Source organism: Pan troglodytes, chromosome 1 (assembly GCF_028858775.2).
Source record: "Pan troglodytes isolate AG18354 chromosome 1, NHGRI_mPanTro3-v2.0_pri, whole genome shotgun sequence".
Classification (NCBI taxonomy): domain Eukaryota; kingdom Metazoa; phylum Chordata; class Mammalia; order Primates; family Hominidae; genus Pan; species Pan troglodytes.
Genome location: NC_072398.2, coordinates 22,134,779 through 22,153,092, shown reverse-complemented (window position 1 = coordinate 22,153,092; position 18,314 = coordinate 22,134,779). Strand labels below are relative to the sequence as shown.

Sequence of the window (18,314 nt, the reverse complement as noted above, 5' to 3'; positions counted from 1 at the left end):
GACATATTCTACACATGAATATGGGTGAAGGTTACATCAGTGTATACATATACAAATATTTATTAGGCTTATACTTAAAAGTAGAATGCTTGCACACTTTGCTATATGTGTATCACCACAGAAAAAAAAAGAAACAGAAAAATTTCAGTCACAAAAGGGAAGTAATTCATATGCAGAGATCTTAACAACTTACGGAAAAACAGAAAATAGTCCATTCTATTGATGTCTACACAGCCTTTTTCTCTACTGGGCCTCTAAAAGTATGACAGTAAAGTTTTGTGATTGTAAAACTTTGATTAGTTACAAGTTCCTGATTATTTGTCCATAAATACATTCCTTCATTCACAAAATATGTAAGTAAAATATATAATATGTTACATCCTTTATTTCAGAGAAAAAAGCAGAAAAAGGAGACAGTAGTACTGGGGATATATATATGATTAAATTATAAATAGGATGGTCAGGAAAACCTTCACTGAAGGCCTCATTCAATTAGAGACTTGCTTCAAATAGAGAATATTCTAACATTCAAAGGTCGAAGAGTTAAGGAAAACTTAGCAAAGGAGACTGGGAAGGACAGGTTTATGAGGAAAAAGAAAACCAGGAGATAAAGTGCCCCAGAAGCCAAAAAAAAAAAAAAAGAGAGCGTTATCAGAAGGAATAAAAGGTCCATAGGGTCAAATATTGCTGATAGGTTAAAAGGTGAAGACAGAAATCATCACTGGATTTTACAACACAGGATAGGGAAATAGACTAGGGGAAATAGCATGAAGAGCTGACCTGAGGTGAGTGTCTGTGAATCTGAATTAATATTAGTCAGCACATTGTGGGTGTTTTAAGCAAGCTGTCTTCAGCTGGATAGTTGAAGATACAAAGTTGTATTCAAACACAGTTGGGGTTCTGCCAAAGGTATTTGACAAAGAGAAAGAGGAACAATAGATTTGAAGGTATATGCCAGGGTATGACTATGGCTGACCAGAGAACGAAAAATGAGGGTATAAATAGCAGAGTTAAACGGTGATAGACTTGTAGGTAACGGTGGCAGTGAAGAAATACTGGAGTTAAGGGGTCAGAGAGAGAGCACTAAAAATTATGAGCAGGAGATTATAAAAGATCTGCTGGAAACTGCGATTAAAGAAGAGTTTTAGGTATTGTAATCTTAAGACATATCTTATTACCATAGGATGGACTGGATGAAACCAGGTGGAGTAAACAATCACTGAAGGTGAAGAATCAAGAAACTCACTCAGAATCTTAAAAAGTTTATGTGTATGTGCATTTTAAAATCACCAAATATGGCAGAAGCAATGCTGCAGAGAATGACAGTGTGAAAGGAGCTAGAGCTCTTAAAAATTGAGCAAATAATATAGGAAAAGTCATTAAAGTGCTATAACGAAGTGAGGAGGGTCCCATTTCCCCATCCCCAAAGGTATTCCCACACATTTTTATAAACATAAATATGTACCCACAGGAGACCAAAGCTATTTTGTTGTTGTTTACTATTAACTGTGTGATTTTACATAATTGGTATTATGCTGTGTTCTGCATACATCTCTACAATTTGATTTTTCACCACTTAAAATAATTTTTTTCAAAGATAAAACAACCACTTATAATAAACAGCTCATAACACTGTGAATACAATTCAAAAAGTGAAAATACATTTAAAATATATTTACCTTGAAGTTTTCTACTGAGTTCAAGTTTTTCTTGCTCAAGGCGCTTAATTCTTCTTTCATAAGCTTCAGTTGCTAAGTTGTTGTCTAGAGTCCTCTGAACATTAACATCAAGATCCAGTGAGGTGGGACCAGCCGTAACTCTTAAACAGCTCCGATCAGAAAGTACACTGAAGAAAAGAAAAAAAAATGTAGGTTCATACTGTGATAAAAAGCTTGACGTTTAAAACGTTAACATTTTTTAAAAATTGTTTTTAACTGACTCCACATTTATGGCAAAAACATTTTTAAATTGCTCATTTAAAACACAGATCTGAATATCTTGCAGTTAGCCAGCTGGAATAATTATAAAAATTTGTTTGCAAAATCACCATAAACTGTTTTTAGAAGCATTTTAAAAAATGAAAACCTAAAATTCCCCAAATTATTTTGATTTAAAAAACCCCACAAATTATAAAATGAAGTTTGCTGAAGGGTTACTGGTAGTTTAAAACAATTTGACCACCTAGGTGAAACAGTAGTAGTCAAAAGCACCAACCACGGCCCTCTTTACTAGAATTTGAAATTCAAAAGCAAGTTTCTGTCTTCAATTCAATACAATTTAAATAAAAATGCTGAAACTGCTGGACATTTGGTGGTGAACAAAACAGACAAAAATCCTTGCCCATGTAGAGCTTATATTCCAGTGACTGAGACAGAAATAAAGAAAATAATGGAGATATTCATTACATTAGAAAATGTTAAATGCTAAGGAGAAAACATAAAGCAGGAAAGGGAGAAATAAAGTATTGAAGAGGAGGAGATAAAAATTTAGATAAAGTAGTTAGGAAAGCTGTCACTGCTAAAGTAACTTTGGAAAAAGCTAAGTAAGGGTGAGGGGACCAGTTAACGGAATATCAAAAGAAAGAATGTTCCAAGCAGATGAAACAGAAGTACTAAAGCCCCGAGACAAGAGTATGTCTGGCATGTTCACAGCCCAGAAAGGAGGCCTGTGTGGATGGAGTTGAGTAAACAAGGAAAAATAAACTCAGAAAGATAAAAGTAAGGCAGTCATGTAGGGCCTTGTAAGAAGTTTGATTTGGAGTTAAAATATGAAGCCACTGGAGTTGGGGATGGGTGGACTGGTTCTGAACAGGGGAGTGACATGTTCTGATTATCTTTTAAGAGGATCACCTGAACAGGATCAGAGAACTAAAAGAAAGTTATTTACATAGTAAGTGGGTGGTTAAAACAGATTTTTAAGTAGACGAGAGGAGAGGTCTCAGTTGGAGATGCACGTTTAGAAGTCATCAGCAAATCTTTGGGAGAACACTACAGAGTTTAGATGGAAAAGAGAAGTCCAAAGACTGAGCCATAGGACACTCTGATATTCACAAGTCAGGGAAATCAGGAGGGATCAGGTATGGAGACTGAGAAGGAATGACCAGCAAGGTGAGAGAAACTCAGTCAAGTGCCCTAGAAGATAGGAGAAGGTGGTATTTTAAAAGTATGGAGCTGTGGCAAATAAGATGAGACTAAGCAAATAAGTAAGACTAGGACTGACAAGTGATCATTAGATTTAGCAACATGTTGGTCAACAGTGACATCGATAAAAGTAGTTTGCATGAAGTGATGGGGGCACACACCTGACTGGAATGGATTCAAGAAACAACAGTATGAGAAACATAAACAAAATATAGTCAACAGTTGAAGTAATTTTTCTATAATGTAAAGCAGAGACATGGTTGATAAGAGGTAAAGGAAGAGGAATCCAGATTTTATATTTTGCATTAAGATGGAGAACTGACATTTGTAAGCTGATAGAAATGATCTGATGATGCAGATGACACAAGAAGAAAAAAATTCATGACATGAAAGCAAAACATGCACTAGACTAGCCAGGAAGGGATGGAAGATACTGGCCTTACTAGAGGCTTGCACAGTTCATCCATGAAAAGAACAGAGAATTTGGGTCCAACAGTAAGTAGGCGGTAAATATGGTAACTGGAGCTTGTGGAAGTTGTCTGCGGTTTGCCTCAATCCTTTCAGTGAAAGGAGATGCAAGCTGAAAGTGAGGATGACAGAGGTCTCAAACTCAAGTAGAAAGAAATAGGCCAGATGCAGTGGCTCACATCTGTAATCCCAGCAACAGGGGAGGTTAAGGCCAGAGGATGGCTTGAGGAGTAGGAGGCTGTAGTGATCTATGACTGTGCCACTGCACTCCAGCCTAGACAGCACAGCAAGACTCCATTTCTAAATCGTTTTAAAAATTAGCTGGGCATGGTGGCTTGTGCCTATTGTCCCAGCTACTCAGGAGGCTGAGGCAGGGGGATCATTTGTGCCCAGGAGTTTGAGGCTATAGTGAGCTAGGACTGCACCACTGCATTCCAGCCCTTCTGCTGCCCAGAACAAGACCCCATCTCTTAAAAAAAAAAGAAAGTAAAAAATAGTTACTAGGTGAGTGGAAGAGTGAATATACTAGGGTAATACAGTACATTTGTCAGACAAGGGGGACTTGAGGTTGGTAATCATGAATTTAAAGTAGACCAGTAAGAATAGTCAGCTATTTTTTCTAGTCATTTGGAACTGTACAGGTAGAGAATAAAATTGTAATAGTTAATGTTCACTTAGCAAAACAAGTATAACAGAATGAGAGACAGTCAAAGGAACTGAAATGGCATACAAGGAGTGATTATAATCATTCTCAATGGAATTTAAACAGGGTAAGGGGGAAATAGGGAATATAAGTGAAGTGAGGGTCAGTGAAAGGATGGTAGAATTAATGGGTTGAAAGTTCTCCTGCTTGACATCTAGAGAATATTCAACAACATGAAACTCTTCTAATTACTGCTTCATTGGTAAGGATTAGATTCTGAGCTCTCTGTTCCATTCTTTCCCCTCCAAAACGAGTTAAGATTTTCATGCGTTCTATTCATTTTGTAATGCTTAACTTTCTATTTCCAGCAGTAGGCTCATTCTATTTTTTAAAAAGTTTTAATTCACAAAGTTTTCTCATACATCTTTTACGAACCCCAATTCAATTTAATTTGCTTTAAATTGTCCAAACTATGTTAACTTTTTTTTTTTTTAAGACAGAGTCTCGCTCTGTCACGCAGGCTGCACTGCAATGGCGCAGTCTCGGCTCACTGCAACCTCCACCTCCCAGGTTCAAGTGATTCTCCTGCCTCGGCCTCCCGAGTAGCTGGGATTACAGGCACCTGCCACCACGCCCACCTAATTTTTGTATTTTTAGTAGAGATGGGGTTTCACCATATTGGCCAGGCTGGTCTCGATCTCCTGACCTCATGATACACCTGTCTTGGCCTCCCAAAGTGTTGGGATTACAGGCGTGAGCCACTGCACTTGGCCCAAACTATGTTAACTTTTCAAACTTACCAGCTACTAGTATATGTAAAACCAACAAATGGCAGATGGTGGCCAGAAAATGCAGTATGTGTTGGTGGGGGCATCGTTTCCTAAAGGAGGAAAAAACATCTGGTAAGAAATAGATAGCTATATGATCTGTAGGCTTGGCTATAAATATAAAATGCCAAAAAGAAATATTTAAAAAAAAATTGTGACTGTTCAATTTTAAAACACTGGTAAGTTTGGTATAGTTGTTTAGTGATATAAAATTTAGACCATGAACACTGCTACTCTAAAATTCTAATTAAAGTAAAATGAAGATTCAAAGTCTGATATTGAGAATACAGTCATTATTATTCATGTATTCTGTATTTGCAAATTTGTGTAGAAGCTAATATTTATTTGTAAACCCCAAATCAATACTTGTGGTAATTTTATGATCATTTGTAGACACGTGCAGAACAGAGAAAAATTTGAGATGTCCTATGCTCACATTCCCAGCTGAGGTTGAACAGGAGAGGCTCTGCCTTCTCATTTAAGCTCTCATATTATAAACAAGTGTCCTTTACAGGGTCTCTTTGGTGTCATGCATTTCACACTTTTGGGCCCTCTGTATGTGATTCACTGCTTGCAAAGGCTCCCAAGCATAGTGCTGAAGCGCTGTCTAGTGTTCCTAGCGCCAGAGGACAGTGATGTGCCTTTATGGAGAAAATAATGTGCTAGAAAAGCTTCATTCAGGCACGAGTTACAGTGCTGCTGGTGGTGAGTTCAGTGGTGAGTTCAGTGTTAATGAATCAACAACATATGTTATATAAAGTGTCTTTAAAGAGAAGCACACATAAAACAAGACTATATATTGATCAGTTGATGAGAGGCTCACAGAAACCTAACCCTGTATTTCCCTCAGAGCAATGGTTCAATATTAGCTAACAGTGTTCAAGGCAACTATATAGAATATAACCACCATGAATAATTAGGATCAACTGTACTATGTATTTAATTTGGAATGATTCATAATTTGTTAACAGTAAATATAATTCTATTTATAAAAAATTGGTAAGAGAAGTCCGTTTAATTATTCTTTGTGAAGTTTAGACAGGAAAGTATGAGAAATTTTTATCTGCCTTGAATATAGTACTAGGATGGTTTTACAATTATCAGTTATCAAACAGTGATCACAGCTTATTGTATTGAAATAGTATTCACTGTTTCAGTGAAAAGTTATATAACGTGTACCTATTATGTACCCACAAAAATTAAAAATAAAGATTTTGTTAAGTCATATAACATTAACATAAAAATTTTTAGTACAGGATTAAAGCCATAGTAAATAAAATAACTGAATAAAAATAAAAGCTCAAATTAAGAAGGCTAAAAAGGGGCCGGGAGCAGTGGCTCATGCCTATAATCCCAGCACTTTGGGAGGCCGAGGAGGGTGGATCATAAGGTCAGGAGATCAAGACCATTCTGGCTAACATGGTGAAACCCCATCTCTACTAAAAACATAAAAGTTAGCCAGGTGTGGTGGCGCACGCCTACAGTTCCAGCTACTCAGGAGGCTGAGGCAGGAGAACGGCGTGAACCCGGAAGGCGGAGCTTGCAATGAGCCGAGATTGTGCCACAGCACTCCAGCCTGGGAGACAGAGCGAGACTCTGTCTCAAAAAAAAAAAAAAAAAAAAAAAGAGGAAGGCTAAAAAGGCAAAAAACTCAAAAATTTTAAGTTCTTATTTTCCTAAATTTTAATCTCATATAACCTAAAGGGTTATAGCAGAGGTCAATATACTATGTTGGCCTGTTTTGGCATGGCTCACAAGTTAAGAATGGTTGAATTATTTGGCTATTGGACTGGCCGAATAATTGGCTTGAGGTCTGTATTCACCTCAGGCAGGGCTGTACCTCAGAGCTATACCACGTCCGTGGACTATTTTCCCTATTGATTTCCTACCAAGTTTGCTATTGTTAGCAGCAACACACTGGGCTTGGGTATTTAGTCCTGGAATCTGCCCTCTGTATCAGCAAAGCTGCTGATTTTTCTATCCAGTTCCATGCTACTAGTACTACTGTCCCAGACCAAGTCAGTAGTGGGGATGGACGTGTGTGGTATATGTGACTTTAACTAAAGTTCAGCAGTTTTTCACAAATAAATGCTTCTCAATTTATTTCTCTTCAATTGTTGTATCAGGCCCTGACATGGTCGATTTTGATAATTTTGTCCAGTTTTACGGTTTTAGGGAGAAATTTGCCAACCTCTGCACTTTACAATCATAAAATCTGCTTTTTTAAGTATCTAATTTGTTCTCTTACGAAGCTTAATGGCATAACTTATCTAAGAGGTAAAACTTTGAATTTTAATTTTGTTCTTAGTCACAAATAACTATGTTCACCTCAGTTAACTTTCTTCTTAATTTGATTTGTGACAGAATAAGCACCGGAAGCCATGATCACTGACTAATAACTGATCATTGTAAAACCATCCTAGCAAAATACTTATAAACCAAAAAATTACTATATAACCATAGTAGAAAGAAACAGAGGGATAGAACTTCTTCACAGTGTCATACTTACAGAATTTTTTAAACAATCATCATCTACATCAAAATTCGATGTATCTGTTGGGCTACTAACTTCTGGAATATAAGGTGCTTCACAGTTCCGAATATTATCCCAATCAATTCCACTGAAAAATGGGTGTTTCTTAAAGTCTTCTATTCCATTTTGACCAAGTCGATGTTCTCTGCTACAAATGAGCCTTCGAATAAGATCCTTAGCATTTTCAGACACATCAGTCACTTGGGCTGGAAACTGAAACCTCTCCTAAACAGAGAAAAACAGAAACAAAATATAAATCAGTGTTTAATATACTAAGTAGGTTGGTTGACTTATTTATTTTCTTAAAAATACATTTTATTTTAAATATATCTAATAACTGCATGTTGGTGCAAAGTACTAATACTAAAGGAATACAGGGATGAATGACAGAAGATCATTTTCCTAGGACTTTTAATTTCATATATGACTCAATCATGCATGCGCTATAGAAAGAAGAATACATTGTACCTTAGATATCTTAAACTGCTATCAGAATGAAGAGAAATTACTTCAAAGTAGTGGAATTTGACTGTATTTAAATCGAGATAGATGATTATAATGGTCATATAAGTTACATACTAATGATTAACTAATAATAAATATTTTTAAAGGACATAATATGTATCTGACACTATTTAAAGTACGTTACTCATTTAACCCTCAAAACAGTCATTTTAGGTGGGTACTCCTACTATGCTAATATTATAGAAGAAATAAAGACACAGAGAATTCAAGTAACTTTCTCAACATTACACATCTAGGAAGTGGCAGAACCAGAATTTGAACTGAAGCTGTAATCTGTGCTGTTAAATATCATGTTATACTACAATATTTTTTTCTAATTCAAATGATGTACATGCTATTTACAACCCTGCTGCTATTTCCAGTCTTTCAACTCTTTATAACTATATGAAACATTATCTTTGCAAACAGGAAGAAGAATATAAACCCTATAAAACTGATTTTTATACACGTAAAGCAACTAATCATAATTGCTTCACTGGAACAAATTAAAAAGAATAGATTATCATTCCCTTCTATCGGATATTCATATTCTAAGTATTTGCAACTGCTCACAATCTTCTAAGACTGCTAATAAAACCTTTCTTCTTATTATTATGAACAGTCTATTTCACTTAGTACTAAATATATTAACGTTTCATTAATTTGTTCTTGTTGTGTGTCTGTGTTGCTTCTAGTGTTCTGTGATCATAAATAACGTTAGAATAGGTATCCTTGTACATATATCTTTGTTCTACTGAGAATGTCATAGGGTAGATTCCTAGACTGAAGTTGCTCAATCAAAACCTCTAACCATTTTTTAAGGCTCTAGGTGCACACCTGTAAACTTCCTGAACAGAAAGGTTACACCAATTTATATTCCTATTAATGTCTTAGAATGCCCATCTCACTGCATTATTTATGGTACAGAGTACTATTTTTCTTTTGATCTTTGCTAATTTGACAAGAAAAAAAATATCTCATCCTTATTTTAAATTTGTATTGCACTTATTACTACTAAAGTTGAAAATTTTTTTACACATATTCTAGTCATGATTATACATATACTATAGTAAGCAATGATCTAAATTCTCTACTTATGACCTTTGTTATTCTACTGGGGAGACCACTTAATTTCCTACTTAGCGGCATCTCTAATAAAATACAAGAAAATTAGAACTAATAACTTATGAATAATTTATGGATTTTGACTATTTATGTTGTCCTGTCCCATACTAGGATAGAAATGTGATTGTTCACTGTTTTTAGAAAAATATTTTCTCTTTAAAAATGGTTTTATTATATGTGTTATTTACCACATTAATTAGAACAAAAGTAAAATATACTAACTTTGTGGTTCATGATTTTTCCGTATGTCTCCACCAAAGATTCTGCATAAAATGGTGTTTCTCCGTAAAGCATTTCATACATACAGACCCCCAAAGACCACCAGTCACATTCAGGTCCATATCTCCCTTTTCCATCTTCCATGGCTTGAAGGATTTCAGGAGAGATATAATCTGGAGTTCCTACAGCCACTGAGGACTGAACCTGAAGAAATTTACATTTTTATTAATCTCCTATATTAGAAATAAAATATTTTAAATAGTTACTTAAGATACACAATAGACATTATCTCATAAACACATCTTTGTCATTATCTGAAAAATAATAATAATCCTTGTATATATGTTAAATTGTATATTATCCCCACATTAATAGTTTTCAGGATTTCATAACACTATAGAACTTTTATTATAGTGTTACTTAACTGATGACATTGAGAGGAACAATTTAATTTAAACCATCATACCAATTAAGAACAAACTGAATATTTGGTTTAGAACACTCATTATTGATAATTACCTGTCAAACCTATACGTGTAAAAAAAAAAAAAATGAAACCGTCAAAATTGTACAATGAGATGGGGGGAAAAAGCTCCTGATAGTTAGGCCAACGCTATGAGAAGCCTGGAGATTATGTTCAAACTCCTTAATAGAAACCTAAGAAAATACACGTCAATAATGTACAACAAACTACTTACTAATTTAAAAAACTATAAAAGAAGAGGTATATCCTTCAAAATCTAAAGTTCCAATAGAGAAAAAAAGTTGAGTACTTGTTATAGCAGGTTAGGTTTAATTAGAAAACAGGTAATTAAAACCAGGCATGGGAGCTGACATCTGTAATCCCAGCACTTTGGGAAGCCAATGTGGGAGAATCACTTGGGCCCAGGAGTTTGAGACAAGCCTGGGCAACACAGCAAGACCCTATCTCTGTAAAAAAGTGGAAGAAAAAATAAAACAGGTAACTAGAAAAATCCTGGATATGCATGTTGTAAGGTACTTTGAAGTAAAAGAATATTGGCCCTTTACATGTTTTAGAAGAACTTATCCAAAACATGAACATTCCTAAAGTAGAATACCAGTTAATACTTTGGATTTTCTAGACTACATTTCCAATTCTGAATAATTAGGATAAACTTACATTTTAGCAATACTGAGATTAAATGACTTGAAAACCCTTCCATTACAAACTCTTAAAATGCTAGATAAACACCCTAACACAGTGAAACCCCATCTCTACTAAAAACACAAAAAAATTAGCCAGGCGTGGTGGTGGGTGCCTGCAGTCCCAGCTACTTGGGAGGCTGAGGCAGGAGAATGGTGTGAACCCGGGAGGCGGAGCTTGCAGTAAGCCAAGATTGCGCCACTGCACTCCAGCCTGGGCGACAGAGCAAGACTCAGTCTCAAAAGCAAAAAAAAAAAAAAAAAAAAAGCTAGATAAAATATAACAATTATTTGTATAAACATATAAAAGAACTTTTTTACAAAGAGAGATTCTTAGAGGTCAGTAATCAAGAAATGCTTGAGAATCAGGATAATAAGCATTAGAGATGAGTAGGGTTGGGGAATTGTTGGTTTTCATTTCCTAGGTACTCAAATTTTAACATACACAAAAGCGAGTACCTTATGCTTATATGAGGTAAGAACAAAGGAGAAGACTTTATCCTTAGCTTACATAAGGGGGCGAGTTTGAAGACAAAGGCTGCCCTATATACATACCTTTTGCCTTAAAACGTATACTGTAAGAAAAACGGTACATTATAAAAATCTGCCACAAAGCAGAGAAGGACAAGACATTTCATCTATCTTGACTTATGTGTGATAAATGAAAAATATTGTTCCTGTAGAAATTCGTAACATTACATCACATAGTCTCAACATTTGGGATTCAAATGCACACCGCTTCTGTGGTCGAAAAGTTCCCAAGCCAAGAAACCGGCATTAACACTGACCCAAGGTTAGTTGCCTCTAGGAAGCAAAACAAATTCAAATCTACTCTGGAGGACACATGCTCAAATTTGGCAGATATAATTCTTAAACATAAAATCTTGCTGAATATGAACTCACAATCCAATAATATAAACCAAATGAGTAAACTGTCTATTATGAGTAACTCAGAAATCCCAACAAACAGAACAATTAGATCCCTAACAACAATCAGATCCACTCTATGAAATAAGCATGTTTAAAATTATTAAAGACCTAAAAAAATCAACAAACACAAAAGTTTTTAAAAATCAAACGGAAGTCCTAGAAATGAAAATAGCCACTGAAATAAAATAAACGTAATAAATAGGTAAACAGTGGATTAGATACAGTTGACGAGAATAATAAACCTGAAGAAGAGCTGAAGAAATTAACTAGCATCTAATATGAAGACTTAAAAAATGGAAAATTTGGAAGAAAGGCTAAGACGTACAGACCCTAGAATGGACAAGTTCAACATAGTATAAGAGAATGAGATAAAAGAGAGAATAGTGGAAAGCAATATCCAAAGAGACAAAGCTTAAATTTTTTCAAGAATGATATAAGACTCGAATTCCTGGATGCAGGAAGGGCATAAAGTACTTAGAAGAGGTTGAGCGCAGTGGCTCACACCAGTAATCCCACCACTTTGGGAAGCTGAGGCGGGTGGATCACTTGAGCTCAGAAGTTGGAGACCAGCCTGGGCAACATCGTGAAACCACATCTCTACAAAAAATACAAAAATTAGCTGGACATGGTGGCACATGTCTGTACTACCAGCAACTCGGGAGGCTGAGGTGGGAGGATTGCTTGAGCCTGGGAAGTCGAGGTTGCAGTGAGCAGAGATGGCATCACTGCACTCCAGCCTGGGCGACAAGAGTGAAACCCTGTCTCAAAAAAAAAAAAACAAAAAAAACAAAAAGTACTTAGAAGATAAATAAAAGCAGACTCATGTCTATACACATTGGAATTAAACTACAGAATACCAAAGCCAAAGAGATTTTAAAAACATTAAAGAATAGAGATTATCTACTAAGAAATGACAATTAGACCAACAGCTGAATTATTAATAACTAAGAATTGCAGTCAGAAGAAAATGAAGTTGTACCTTCAAAGTGATAAGACAAAATAATTGTCAATATAGTATTACCTACCTACCTAAATTATGATACAGAAATGATACATTTTCACACAAGACTGAGTAAACTATCGCTAACATTTCCTTTCGGCTAAACAAGCACTAAAGGGTATACTTCGGAAAACAAGAAATTTAACCAAGATGGAAGAATGTGATACTAGAAGCAATTATGAACAAAGATATTAGTAAACTTTACTAATACATTTAAATGGTGGTTAATTGGATAACATAATGAAGAAGAAGGAGGACAAGGACTAGAAAAAGAGGCAGGAGTAACCACCTTAGGGCTGAAAAATAAGTTTACCCCATAAATGTATTCAACTATAATTTGTCAGTTTACAAATAGAAAAATAAAAATTTTTAAAAACCACCCACTTTACCTCCCTAAAAAAAAAAAAAAGAAAAAAAAAAAGAAGTTGGAAATTAAACACTGGAAAAACAAAAACATATTACTGAGGGTGTAAACAGGATTCAAGTATTCTAAATTTCTTAGGTTTTTTAAATTTTTAATTATTATTTTTAATGGTGGTAAAAATAGACATAAAATTTACTATCTTAATGATTTTTAGAAGTGTGCAGTTCAACGGCATAAGTACCTTCACACTGTTGTGCAACCAGTCCCCACCATCCTTCTCTAAAATTTTTTCATCTTGGAAAATTTTAACTCTGTACCCATCAGTAATTCCCCCATTCCCCCTTCCCCTAGACCCTGGAAGCCACCATTGTACTTTGTTTCTTTGAACTTGATTACTATAGTTATCTCACATAAGTGGAATCATAAAATATTTGTACTTTTGTAACTGGCTTATTTCATTAACATAATGTCCTAAGGTTTCATCCATGTTGTAGCACGTGTCAGAATTTCCTTTCTTTTTAAAATTGATTGATATTCCATTGTATGTATACAGCACATTTTGTTTATCCATTCATCTGTCACCCTTTGGCTACTGTGAACAATGCTGCTCTAAAAATGAGTGTACAAATGTATGTTCAACTCCTTGCTTTCACTTCTTTTGGGTATATACCCAGAGGAGGAACTCTGGATCACGTGGTAATTCTATTTTCAATTTTTTGAAGAGCTACCCATACCATTTTCCATATTTTACATTCCCACCAACAGTGCCCAAGGATCCTAATTTGTTCACATCCTTGACAACACTTGTTATTTTCTGTTTTTGATAGTAGCAATCCTGCTGAGTGTGCGATGGTGTATCCCTGTGGTTTTGTGTTTCTCTAATTATTAGTGATGTTGAGCACCTTTTCAAGTGCTAATTGGCCATTTAAATATCTTCTTTGGAGAAATGTCTATTTAAGTTCCTTGTCCCAGCACTTTGGGAGGCTGAGGTGGGTCAATCACTTGAGGTCAGGAGTTTGAGACCAACCTGGCCAACAGGGCATAACCCAGTCTCTACAAAAAAAAAAAAAAAATAGCTGGGTGTGGTGGTGAACATCTGAAATCCCAACTACTCGGGTGGCTGAGGCAGGATAAGTGAGCCGAGATCACGCCACTGACACCAGCCTAGGCGACAGAGCAAGACTCTGTCTCTAAAATAAAATAAAATAAAAATAAATAAATACCTTGTCCATTTTTTAACAGGGTCCTTTGTTCTTTGTTGCTGACTTGTAGGAGTTTTTACATATTTTAGAGACTAACCTGTTATTAGACATATGATTTGCAAATATTTTCTCTCATTCCATGTTGCCTTTTCACTCTGATCGTGCCCTTTGATGTACAGAAGTTTTAATGCAGATATTGCCCAATTTATCTATTTTTTTCTTTCGTTGCCTGTAATTTTGTGTCATCCCCAAGAAATCACTGACAAATCCAATGTCATAAAGGTATCCCTTCTATTTTTTTTCTAAGAGTTTCACAGTTTTAGTTTTTGTATTTAGGTCTTTGACCCATTTTGAGTTAATTTTTGTTGTGAGTGTTGCATGTTGAGTTAATTACAGTGTGAAGTAATCTAAGTTTCTTGTTTTGATAGGGAATGTGGCAGAAAAACTGATAAACTCTAGACAGGAGGTAAACTACAAATGTTTAAAAATGTAAAGATAAACACTAAAATACTTAGAATATGTAACTTCCAAACAAAGAGAAATTTTAAAGCTAAACTTGATCAAGTCAACAGAAGGCAAGAAAGAAGAAAACAAACTCAAGCATACATGCAAAGAAACAAGCAAAACCAATAATAAACTGCACATAAGATACTAGAAATAAGTATATTAATAATCACAAAATTTATACATGGATTAAATTCACCTGTTAAACAAACCTGTTACACAGGACAACACACAAAATCAAAATGAACAAATGGGAAAAACATCAGCAATAATCTGTTTAAAAGGGATGCACTTAAAACATAAGGACGCAGGAAAGTTAAAAGTAAATGGATGGAAAGGGATATATCAGGCATATGATAAAGAAAAGAAACTTAAGGTAGCTACAGTAATATCAATTAAATATATCCTCATGCCAAAATCATTGTAAGATTTTTTTAAAATTCATTAATATAATATAAAAGAAAATACCCTGGAAGAAATGTCAATTCTGAATAATATATACCTAACAGCAAAGCTACAAAAGAGCTGTGCAAAACATTGATGATTACAAAGAAAAGTTAACAAATTTACCATCATAAGGATTTTTAAAAAACGAATAAATAGATCAGAGAAATAAAATGGTTAAGAACACAAAAAAACTGAATGACAAAATTAACAATTTTAATCTTATGGGCATACACATCTGTACCCAAAAGTTAGAAAAAAAAAGTATTCTTTTCAAATAAACATAGAACATATAAAAACTAGCCTGTTACAAAATCACAAAGCAAATTTCAAAAAATGCCAAAAAAATCTGATACCAAATAGACCCAATCTACAGTAAACTGAAACCAGGAATAACTAACTAAACAAATAAATATAATACTATGAATATTAAAAGGGCATATCACTAAATAGTGGCCCATAGAAGAATTCTAACTTAAGTTGGAAAATATTTAGAATTGAACAGTAGAATGCTCTGTATCAAAACTTATGAAGGAAAAGAGAAGCACAAATAAACAATACTAGGAAAAGGGGGGCAAACTGACACTGTAACAGAGATGTTAAAACTAGGAAGAAGGTGGTCTGAACTACTTTATGGCAATACAATTGAAAACTCAGAGAAAATGGACAATTTTCACTGAAAAGACTATAACGTATTAAAACTCAGGAAGAAAGAGAAAATCCAACAGACCTATAATCATTAAAAATTTGAATCAATAGTACAAAATCTATCTGCAAAACAAAATAAAATAGAAGAAAACAAAACTTCACCCAGGCTAAGGTGATTTAAAAGTAAATTCTACCAATGACATAAGTTAACAGATAACTGTACTATAAACTATTCTAGAGCCAAAATGGGTAAGGGGAAAATATGGGTCCTCTGTTTATTTTAGAAGGCTAAAATGACCTAAACCTAAAAATCAGAGAAGAACAATTTAAGGAAAAAAAATTATACTCCAGTCTGAGATATGACTAATGTCATGTATGAATGCCAGGTAACAATACTATATAAAATAGTAGTAGAGTCAACTAGGAATGTGTTAAAATACTGCAATATAACATCTTGATAAAGTCATATTTACTCAAAGAATGAATGATTTAACAATGGAAAAGCTGTCATTTATCAGATTAACTGATTAAAGGAAAAACAACCTAACATCATCTCAATGGATGCAGAAAAGTAATTTAGTTACAACCAGAATCATAACAAAAAAACTCTGGTAATCAGAAATGAGAAGGAATTTCATAATTTGATAAGATATATATACCAAAAGCTAACTGCAAACATTAAATTAATTTGAAGCTACAGAAACATTACTGCACCTATTTAACATTGTACTGAAGGTCATTAGACTCCATGGTAAGAAAAAAAATAGCACATATAAAGATTGTGAAGAAACAAACCCAAAGTTTGTCATAATTTACGGATTACGTGATTTATTATATGAAAAATCTAGAAGAATCTATAAACTATTTTAAACCGATAAAAAATTAGCAAGATTGCTAGATTCAGGATGAATATACAAAATCAATTCTAATCCTAAAGAAGAGCAACACGCTATTAAACTGCAAATTTAAACAAGTATCATTTATAATACAGGTAACATTAAAAAATCTGTAAGTCGTTTAGGAGCAAATCTAACTCATCTAGGTAATGGATTAATAGTAAACATCATGGAACTGTATTAACAGACATAAAACCTGAAACAATAAAAAGAAACACAACATTCATAGATGAGAAGATTCCATGTTATAGACATAAATGTTCCCAAAATTAAGCTAATTTCAAAGCAGGTCTTAAATACATAAGCCAGTGTTTATGAAGGATTGTTCACATGTATGTACATGTATGGATATAAACCAATATGCTAATTCTAACAATCACATAGAAAAATGAAGGGCCAAGAATAGCCAAGATAATTTTAGAGCAAGAAAAAGAATTATAGCAAACACTTCACCAACAGAAATTGACTTCTTAAGGTAAATTGATTCAGCTGGTATGGTTTTGACCGAGATATAACAGAAAAAGTAAGTTGAAACTTAATTTGAAAGTCACAAACTTGGGAAAAGATCGTAGATTTGAGGCAGCTGTCCAAATAATAAATAATGACCCACACAAAGTCAACAATCATAACATTTCAGGACACTGGGAATAAATAAAACGTTCTAAAAGCTTCCAGATATAGAGAGAAAGGCTGTAATAAAAGGACTGAGACTCAGAATGGCGTCAGATGTCTTAACAGCAACACTGTAAGTTAAAAGACAACATAATGCCTTCTAAATTCTAAGAGGAAAATAGTTTCAAATCTAGAATACTATGTCCAGACAAACTATCAATACAATATGAAGGCATTTTTCAGACATGGAAGATTATGAAATATTTACTTCCAATGGAACCTTCCTCAGGCAGCTATCACCACATAGGATCCAGGAAACAGAGTCCGATACTAGAGAACAACATAAATTCCATGAAGACAATGAAAGGTAGTCCTAGGATAGTACCTATGCAGTAGGTCTCTAGAACAAACAGTCCAGATTAGGAGAATGCAAGACTCCAGTATGAATATCTCCATGGGAAAAAAAGGAACTGCTAAATTCCTTTTATTAAGTAATTCAACATGGTGGAGAGTTTGAGGATAAATTGGTGACAATTACACGGGAAATTAAGCAGAGCAAAGTGGTCACTTACACCAGGAAGAATAAAAAGGTTCTGAAGAAAAGAAGTGCAATTTTAAAAAACTATGACACGACGATGAGTATTTGTATTGTCATAATAAAATACCAAACAGGATTTAACGAGGGATTGTGTGATAATTACATTGGGAGGATAGAGAGGATGTGTACTGGATGGGCAAGAGCAGAGCAAAAGACCTGAATCCTCATCTACCATGGTAGGATAGTATGAGTTAGTATCTAAAAATAAATAATCAAGAGACAGCAGCACAAATATGGTTATGGGAAATATGTAAGTAAATGAAATGCTCAAAGCACCACTGAACTTGCGTGGGTGATAGAGCAAGACCCTGCCTCAAAAAATAAGACAATAAAATCTAAAAATTAATTTAAAAATCTGAAATAAAATAAAGCTTCTTCATTATAGTGTTTTTTTATTTTTATTTATTTTTATTATTTATTTATTTATTTTTTTGGAGTCAGGATCTTGCTGCCACCCAGGCTGGAATGCAATGGCACCATCACAGTCACTGCA

The 18,314-nt window shown here is 34.4% G+C and overlaps 1 protein-coding gene across 31 annotated transcripts in view; it reads right to left on the bottom strand.

Annotated features, from left to right (window-relative positions):
- Positions 1-18,314, bottom strand: part of CDC42BPA (CDC42 binding protein kinase alpha) — a 329,589-nt gene that overhangs the window by 148,964 nt on the left and 162,311 nt on the right. For all 31 annotated transcript variants that reach the window (XR_010150112.1, XM_016939982.4, XM_016940026.4 and 28 more), the window contains 4 exons: positions 9,463-9,663; positions 7,588-7,836; positions 5,052-5,131; positions 1,680-1,846 (listed from right to left, as the gene is read on the bottom strand). Coding sequence is in view for 30 of the 31 variants with exons in the window: in XM_016939982.4 (XP_016795471.1) it covers positions 1,680-1,846; positions 5,052-5,131; positions 7,588-7,836; positions 9,463-9,663 (697 nt within the window). In the remaining variant the exon portion in view is untranslated. The remainder of the gene's footprint in view (positions 1-1,679; positions 1,847-5,051; positions 5,132-7,587; positions 7,837-9,462; positions 9,664-18,314) is intronic.